The sequence below is a fragment of the Phyllostomus discolor genome, chromosome 10 (genome assembly GCF_004126475.2).
Source record: "Phyllostomus discolor isolate MPI-MPIP mPhyDis1 chromosome 10, mPhyDis1.pri.v3, whole genome shotgun sequence".
Lineage (NCBI taxonomy): Eukaryota > Metazoa > Chordata > Mammalia > Chiroptera > Phyllostomidae > Phyllostomus > Phyllostomus discolor.
Window position 1 is genome coordinate 25,747,039 of NC_040912.2, and position 8,435 is coordinate 25,755,473.

At 52.4% G+C, this 8,435-nt stretch overlaps 1 protein-coding gene across 7 annotated transcripts in view; it reads left to right on the forward strand.

Moving 5' to 3' along the window:
* The window catches only part of ICA1 (islet cell autoantigen 1), a 137,028-nt gene extending 131,093 nt beyond the window's left edge, over positions 1-5,935 (forward strand). For 5 of the 7 annotated variants that reach the window (XM_036010579.1, XM_028525446.2, XM_036010581.1 and 2 more), the window contains 2 exons: positions 2,414-2,500; positions 5,139-5,935. In XM_036010579.1, the coding sequence (XP_035866472.1) occupies positions 2,414-2,500; positions 5,139-5,260 (209 nt within the window). In that variant the 3' untranslated portion in view covers positions 5,261-5,935. The remainder of the gene's footprint in view (positions 1-2,413; positions 2,501-5,138) is intronic. The other 2 variants (XM_028525450.2, XM_028525449.2) reach the window with 1 other exon arrangement.
* The last annotated feature ends 2,500 nt before the right edge of the window (positions 5,936-8,435 follow it).

Sequence of the window (8,435 nt, forward strand, 5' to 3'; positions counted from 1 at the left end):
TTTTTGAAATGAGAGGAAGTTTCTTGTTGTGTTCCCACCGTATCGGGCTGCACCCAGAAGGCAGGGAGGGAGATTGCTACGCCTCTCACCTGGCTTTTCTCCGAGTCGGTCCAGGTTCTCTCTGGAAGCATGGGCCTCCCTGAACTCAGTCAGAGAGTTTGACAAGATCAAGAGCTTCAAGCTGCAACACCTGAGGAGGAGGTGGGGTTCTGAAGTGGACCCCACTGTTTCCAGGATGGTCTGGCTCCTCGTGCCAGCCCTGACTTTAGCCAAGACGACCCTGATTCTCACGGAGATGGAGCCCATCTATGTTGCCTCCCAAACTTACACTTGCTTAATGATCGTTAAAGGGTTGTTAAAGCCGTTTCCTGGGCTCCGCTCCCAGGGATTCCGATTCAAGGAGGTCAGCGTTGGCCCCTTGAACTTGCACTGCCAGCTCCCAGGCGGCGGTAGGTGGTTCGCACTGCTGGTGAGACCGCTGCTCTGAGAGGCGGAGGCCCGGCAGCCGGCTGCAGGGCTCTGCTGAGCGCAAGCAGGCCTTGACTGCATTCGGGTCCAGGAGAGGGTTACGGGGAAAGAGGTCCAATTCACCCGTTAGGCTCCCCCTCTTTCAGCTTTATACGGCACACAATGGAACTGAAGTTTTAACTCCCCCATGTGCCACTGCTCGATGTGGTTTGGGTCCAGAAGCAAAGTGCTCGTGGGCCCACTTCCTAGGAACCAGGGAGCTTGTGTTACTCCTGGATCACACCAAATAGTGCTTGTTTTAGAAAACTGCTTCATTGAACTGTAATTTACATGCCATAAAACTCACCCATTCTAAGAGGACACTTTGATGGATTTCTGGTACATTTATATTATGCAACCGTCACCAGAGCCTGGTGTTAGAACATTTCCATCATCCCAGAAAGCGCCCTCAAAATCCGGTGCTGTTGGTTGTTTACAAAGTATGTTAACTACACATGCAAGTACCTTTAATGAATGGCAATACTTTTTAAAACCCCACATATGTTTTCATTGTTTTAGTGCCAGTAAGTAGGCCACAGGCCCCCTGTTCCATTGGTCACTCGTTAGTCTTCATAGAGGAGTCCGTGTGCCACTTGCCCAAAGTGGAATAGGTCATCCGGCGAGTATTTCTGCATCCGCTGTGCCGAGCGTTGCTCTGCCATCTCTTAACGCATCGTGAGTGTATTTCCCATGGTTTAAAAGAGTTCTTCTATAGTGTATCTTAATCCAACACCCACCGTGCGCCAGGCATTGCGCTGAAGGATATAACAATGAACAGTCTCTGCCTTTGAGGGGCTCCCCACTCTGGGAGCTGGGACAGCAATGCACACGAATAAATATGGACTGATTCTCTACACCAGTCCCTTGTTCGAATGGCAGCATAAGGCACAGCATTAAATCGTATCATTTTTGGAACACACACTGAGCGGTTTTCCTGCTGCAGAACTGTGTTCACCGCCATGGAGACCTGATGCCCCACGAGGGCCTTCTCAGGATCGAAAGCTTTTCTGTCGAAAACACCGTGACCTGAGCATCCCCGCAGAAGGACCCAGTGTGAGCCACCATGGACCCAGCGGCGGCGCAGCGCCCACGGTCGGCGTCTCCCAGCCAGAATCCACGATGGACCCGTACTGCGGTCGGGGTTGCAGAGCAGGCTGAAGAGACGATCTCTCGCCCCTGAGAAGATAGGACTTCCACATATAAAATTAAAGCAGATGTACAAAGAAGCTTCACACGGTGAAGTTCCAGGACTGCTGAATGCCTCTTAGCCCTGACCAGCAGGCAGAGTGCAGGGTGCATTATGGGATGTTGGGCTGTACGAGCTAAATGCCATTGCGAGGGACCGCCACCAAGGGGAGGGGCTTCCTTCCCCCTCACGTATTTGGACGGGACTGCCAGGCATTTATCTGTGTTAACTAAGTCCCCCATGTTTAGCTAGCATGTAGAAAACAAATGGATTGGATCATATTGGGAGAAGGGAAGACTATGGTTTGCTAGTTTCAGGACTACATTGAACGACGTTCACCTTCTTTACACTTTTTCTGTCCGTGACACACAAACAAGCACTTGGTTTCCTTGGAACGCTGCTGATAATTTTTGGTGTGACTGTGAAATGATGTTACTTGAGAAGGAAAATGGGCTTAAAGCTACAAGCAAAAATGTTTTAACCTCAGCAATTTCTGATTTGTTTTTCAAAACCCAGCCTTTCCCCTAGTTTTCCATACTTTTGAGCTGGGCATGGTTTTCTCTGTCTGATCTCCCCTGGAGAAGGAAGGTCTCATTGCACCACCCACTCCCCTGGCCTGGGAGGCCACCGTGGTGGAGAGCCACGGCTGTGCCCAGCCACGGGCAGTGCGGGGGGGGGCGCTCTTCCCTCCATCTAACGACCTCTGGTTTGGAACAGTAGGCTGGTCAGAGAGAAATGTCCGTCCCCCTCCGCCAGGGCCAGCACCAAAGGCGCACCGTCCAAATGACCACAGCCCTGTAGTGAAAGGTAATGCAGTGTTTTATGACCCTAAAATGACCGTCACCTTCCTTTCCCCTGACCTAACACAATCTTCTGTCTTTCTTACTGATTTCCCTGGTAGCATCTGCTGCCAGGGTGGAGCCTTTTACATAATCCTAGATATTACATCCTGACTTTTTCTCCTGGCTTTTACTGTCTGAATTCATAATTCCTTTCATCGAATCTACTGAGAAGGAGTCAAATGTCTGCCTCCCTGTGATTGGTTGCTCCCCAAGGTTGGGCGGAAACAGCAAGACAGGAAAGGCCACGGAGGTGTGCTACCTTTAGCTGAAGGTACCATCGCCACCACCCAGAAGGCATTTAATTGGTGATCCTCAGAAAGAGCCAGGGTTCTTAGTTGTCCAGAGAGGGCCTTTCAAGCTCTTGAGATCTGTTCTCTTTTGAAAGAAGCCCCGGAGGACATCCGCTCGACTGGAGACCTCTGGCATTTGCATCTGTCTCTCTCCCTGGGGTCATCACCCATTCCTCTGGGCTGACCACACGAAGTTAAAGGAAGTGGCTGGTATCACGAGAAACCTTTCCCACGATGTGCTTTTAGGCATTGTGCAAAGGTTGTGTCTGGTTTTCCTTCCGACAGTGGAGGCCTGGGGGACGTGAGGGCTGCCCCCAGGCACAGGCCCCTGGCTCCCCCGGCGGGGCCACACCCACTCTCCGAGGGCCTTCTAAGACCTTGCAGAGGTTAGGAGGAAGGGGAAGTGAGCGTGTAGTGTATTTTCACTGGAGCTATGTTTAAGATGTCTTGATATTCTCAATCAAGCATAGATTAATCCTCCTAAATCAGTCTTGCTGCATACAGTTTCTTCCTGTGACCTCCTATATGGCTAAAAAAAGTTACTCCTTTTTTTTTTGTTGTTATTCCCCACCCCCAACCAAACTATACTGAGATGTCTCAAGTCTCGGTTTATCATAATCAAAATAACTTGGTTTATCAGACCAAGTGCCTTGAGGGCTAACTGCACATGGAATTCAATTAATGTTACACAGTAATTACTTGCATATTGCTCACTAGCCTTGCTTACAGTAGTTATAGCTCTATAATAGATGCATTGATGATCTCATTAAAGAGTAATATACCGTGAAGGGGTCAGTGAAAGAACATGTATGAATGACCCATGGACAGGGACAACAGTGGGGGATTGACTGTGGGAATGGGGGGCAGGCTGGGCGGAGGGGGCAAAGGGGGAAAAATTGGGACAACTCTAGTAGCATGAACAATAAAATATTTAAGTTTAAAAAGTTATATATTGTCCTGGCTGGGTGGCTCAGTTCATTGGAGCATCATCCCATGCACTAAAAGTTTGCAGGTTCAAATCCCGGTCAGGGCACATACCTAGGTTATGGGTTTGATCCCCTGCCAGAGCATATATGAACCGGAGAGGCAACCAACTGATGTTTCTCTCTCTTCTCTAAAATCAATAAGCATATCCTCAAGTGGGGATTAAAAAATAAAAGCAATATACCTACCAGAGATTTGAAAGAAAAAAAAAAGATGGACTCAGAAGTACAACATGACTGGTACACTGCCAACAGTTAGGTGCCATTTCAATGAAAAGATGGAGGGTCCTGCTTTGGCGGCACAGTCGCATCAATGCTCCGCCATCACTCTAGCAGAACCACTTCTAGCAACTTGTCCCACCCATGCTTTCTGAGACTCCTCCTAGCCAGATGGCAAGCACATTCCTAGCTGCTCTTAGCTAGAAGGATAACCTGTCAAAGAGACATTTTCTTGGTGCTTTTGATACTCCCGCCTGTTGGAGAAGGAAAAACAGCATGGGTCACCCAAGCCAATGAACTTAGATTCTCATGTGGAACGATTTAGATAAAGAAGAGGGCCCCCAACTTATTTAGAAATCGCTTGCATCAGGCACTCTTTTGAAAATGTTCTCCTCATCTGGGAAACAATTTGGCTCGTAATTGTGGCATTCAGGAAGCTCGGGCAGGTGGTTCAGTGCAAGCAGCTGAAGAGAGCTGTCCGCTAAGGCCGAAGGAGCGTGGGGGCGACTTAGAGCCAGTGGGAGAGGGGGAGGCGGGTAAAGGGCTCCTTCCCCTGCCTGATGGGACAGGGCTGAGGAAGGCAGAAGGCAGTGACCCTGAGCTCCCAGGCCTAGGCTCCAACCCCCTTCTGGGCCTGTAGCTTTGAAGCCCTAAAGAGTGGCCCAGCAGCCTGGGGAAGATTCCTTTGGTGGACACTGGAAGGCCCATCGCTTCCTCAGCCATGCAGTCGGATCTCTGAAATGACTATGATAAAAGCAGAGGGACCTGGAATTCCCTAACTAGTCTTACTGATCTTGGAGGGGGGCAGGTAGTGAAGAAAGAGAAAGAGAAACATTGATTATTTGTTCCATTCATTTATGCATTCATTTGTTGCTTCTTGTACGTACCCTGACCAGGGATCAAACCTGCAACCCTGGTGCATCAGGACAACACTCTAACCAACTGAGCCACCTGGCTAGCGCCCTGACTCATTTTAGAGTTGAAGCACAGGGGTCTTTGTCTGGTTTGAGCATCCACCCTTTTCAAGATGAGCCTGGACCCCCCCACAGGCAGCACAGTGGAGGTGGGCATCTGGGGGCGGCTGAGCTGATGTTTCCCCTTCTCTCCGCAGAGCCTGCCAAGGCTGCCTCGGACCTGACTGCCTGGTTCAGCCTCTTTGCCGACCTCGACCCGCTATCAAATCCTGACGCCGTGGGGAAAACCGACAAAGAACACGAGCTGCTCAACGCCTGAGTCTACGGGCTCCGGGAGGGAGCCCATGCGCTGCCCCTCCGCACACTGGGGGCTGGCGGAAGGATGTCGCCATCAGTCTGCTGTTTTAATATTTACGTGCCATTTTAATAAAATGAAAGGGTCAGAGGCCCTGTTTATATTGGTATAATTATTTACTCTTATTTGGTATAAAGGGATTTAGTGTATTCTCTCTGTGGATCTAACAATACAGGATTGTCTAGGGGCGGTTTCCAGGCGGGCCGTTCTCCTGCCAAAATCCACCTCATGGCTGCTGATGTGTCACTGGGCTACTGTGAGATCCAAGTTCACATCGTAAACCGACTTTGTGTTAGGTTTAAATCATGTGTCTGCAGCCTCACAGGCAGCGGGAGGCTGGCGAAGCTGAAATGCCTCCCCTTGTACCCTCTGCCTCTGTCCTCCTGGAGGGAGGCTGCAGGGAGGGCCCTCTGCCTGCCAACCACCTTCCAGCAAGCTCTGGACGAAGCTCCAGCCAACCAAAGACGCTGCGCTCAGCCCTTTCCCGGCGGCCATGGGCGCAGGAGCCGAGCTGGTCTCCACTGCATGAACCTGTCTATGGAAAGCGGATCCCAGTGTCAAAAGCATGTATTTCTGGCGTCCCTTGTGACAGTAACTGTTTTTTTTTTAATTAAATGGAAAAGATATTCGACATGCAAAGTCAAGTTAATAAATGAATGTGTTGTGGGGACGCAGTGGGGAGGTGCTGTGGGGGGCAGCAGGGACTGGAGAGGGACAGAGGAGGAAGGCAGGTCACACCTGCATGAAGCCGCTGACGCAACCCCCGGCATCCCCCAGGTACAGCAGCCGGGAAGGAGGACCCGGACTTTTGTTGGCTCAGGCAGGGAGGGGAGTAACAGTTTTGCAGATGAGAACACAAGTGGCTTAGACAGTCCACAGTGCTAGAAACCCCAGAGCTGGTGCCTCCTCCCCCCTTGTCACCAGTGGCGTACTAGAGGAGAGGCCGCACGCATCCGCAGAAGCCTGTATGCGGCCCTTTCGATGAGCCAGCGGCCCTGAGGGACAGTGGAACTGATGCTTAGCCAGGAAGTGGTCCCGCGTGCTCAGCTAGGCCAGGGAGGCCTCCCTTGCTCTCCTGCGGCCCCAGTTCCCAGCTTTGAAAGGGTCTCCCCCAAACCCACAGGAACGTTGGGCTCCCCTGGCTGCCTGTGGTGTGCCCCCATGAAAGGGCCCAGCCCCAGGAGTAGCCACTGCCCCGCACAAGACAGCCTGGGGACAGGAGATGGTCTCCTTTTCCACATGGGAAGAAGCCTGAGGGTGAAACTGGCCTGGGACTCAGTGTTAAGTGGCAGGTGTGGCTCTGCCCCTTCCTGGCCGTCAGAGGCTGTCCCAGGAGTCTCATTTGTTCAGCAGTTCCTGGGCCAGGTATTCTCAGTCTTGGAGGACATCAAGATAGAGCCCCGGGGCCCTGCCCGGCAACCTTCCCTCACAGGCCCAGGAGAGCTCGCAGTACCCTGAACCTCTCTCCCGTCTCTGGGCCTGTGCATTTGCTGCCCACTCTACCCAAGATGCCCGTCTCCTTACCCTCACGGCCCTTCCCACCCCCAGGATCCCACCTCCTCAGATCCCACCTCCTCCACGGGGACTTCTCCAAGGGTAGTCCGAGGCCTCCCTTGGAGGAACCGCCCCTCAGCTGTCCCTTACAACTCCCCTCCTGCCCTTCTCCTGGCCCCTGATTACCGCAAGCCTGGCGCTCAGTCTGGCCGCCTAAGGCCCCTGCAGTCTGCGTCTCCCTCCACTACCTGGTGTTGCAACCCCAAAGGACCGGCCCTGTTTACCCCAGTCTCCTCGGTCTCCCAGTCCTTCTTGCCCCACAGTCACCTCTAGGCACGGGATTAATGATTGCTGAAGGGAGCTGCCCCGGGTGGAATGCGGATTAAGGACTCCTAGTTCCACCCTGGGTCACAATTGTTTGCAGCCGCGCAGTGAGGCGCTGGATCAGGAGGGGCTGACACCCGCTGAGGGCCCAGGGAGCTCGGTGCGGGGAGGGGGAGGGCAAGGGGGTGTGGGGTTCTCCCATGTTGAATGGATCACTTTAAATACTAACAGGCTGCTTGTTAAAATGATTCTGTGAGCAAGGGGAGAGGAGAATGGTGGTAGCTGGACAGGCTTCGCCACTAGTAGAAGGAAAGGATTGCTCATGGAGGCACTTTCTCCTTGAATTTTCTTTACATTTTTGTTAAATAAAAAAAAAAAATTTCAATTCCCATTCCCATCTGCAGTCCACTTGGCCGGGCTCTTGATCCCCCTTGATAGGCGTGTTTTGATCCGGGCTCACACAAAGCCCCTCGGCCACCTCTCCTGTTTAAGGAGAAGCAGCTGCTGCCTGATTCTCTTTAAAGCCGGCTGTGTGCCAGCCGGGCCAGGGGGCTTCTTCGGGGGGCCCACCTCAGGGCGCCTCCCCGGCAGAGGAGAGCACCCATCTCTGGCACAAAGAAGAAAAAGGTGCCCCACCCTCATCACGCCCAGTCTCCGGCTCCTTCATTTTCACTCTACGTCCTGAGGCCCATCTGACCCCACTTGCAGCGGCGCCCTCAGGCAAATTCAGACAGCACCTGCTCCCTGAAACCTTTCCTGCCATTTTAGGTGGTCTGCAAGCCCCCAACCCCCCTCCTCCTCCTGCCCCGCCAATAGATAAAGAATATTCCAATTTAAGGGATGGAGCCAGAAATATTTCTATCTCCTCCTTTCTTACTGTTTTTCCCCAGCTGGCACGGGCTTTGGTGCACATTATAGATTCATTGCCTTCAAAATGTAATTTTAGAAATGTCAAGTTGATTTTGAGTTCTGGGAGAGTGAGAAAAACATCCGTCAGCCTTCAGAATTAGAAATGCACCAATGTAGAAAGAACCAGCACTCTCTGACAGAGGTTTATGCCCAAGAAAATGTGATCTGCTCAGAGTTGGCAGCCCTGGGAGCCCTGAGTTGCCAGGGGGCATGTGGGTGGGGCTCACCCATCATGCTGGGGCCAGTCTTTCCGCTGGGTGTGGGGCCAGGCCTGAGCCCCCCGAGGTGCCATGAGAGGCTGCCTGGCCATCTGGGTCAGTGGCAGCAGAGCTCTCCGGCCTTCTGCTCCTCCTTCAGTTCCAAGAGCCACTGATTGAACTCCTTGCTTCTCTTTCTCAGAGACCAGCGCAGA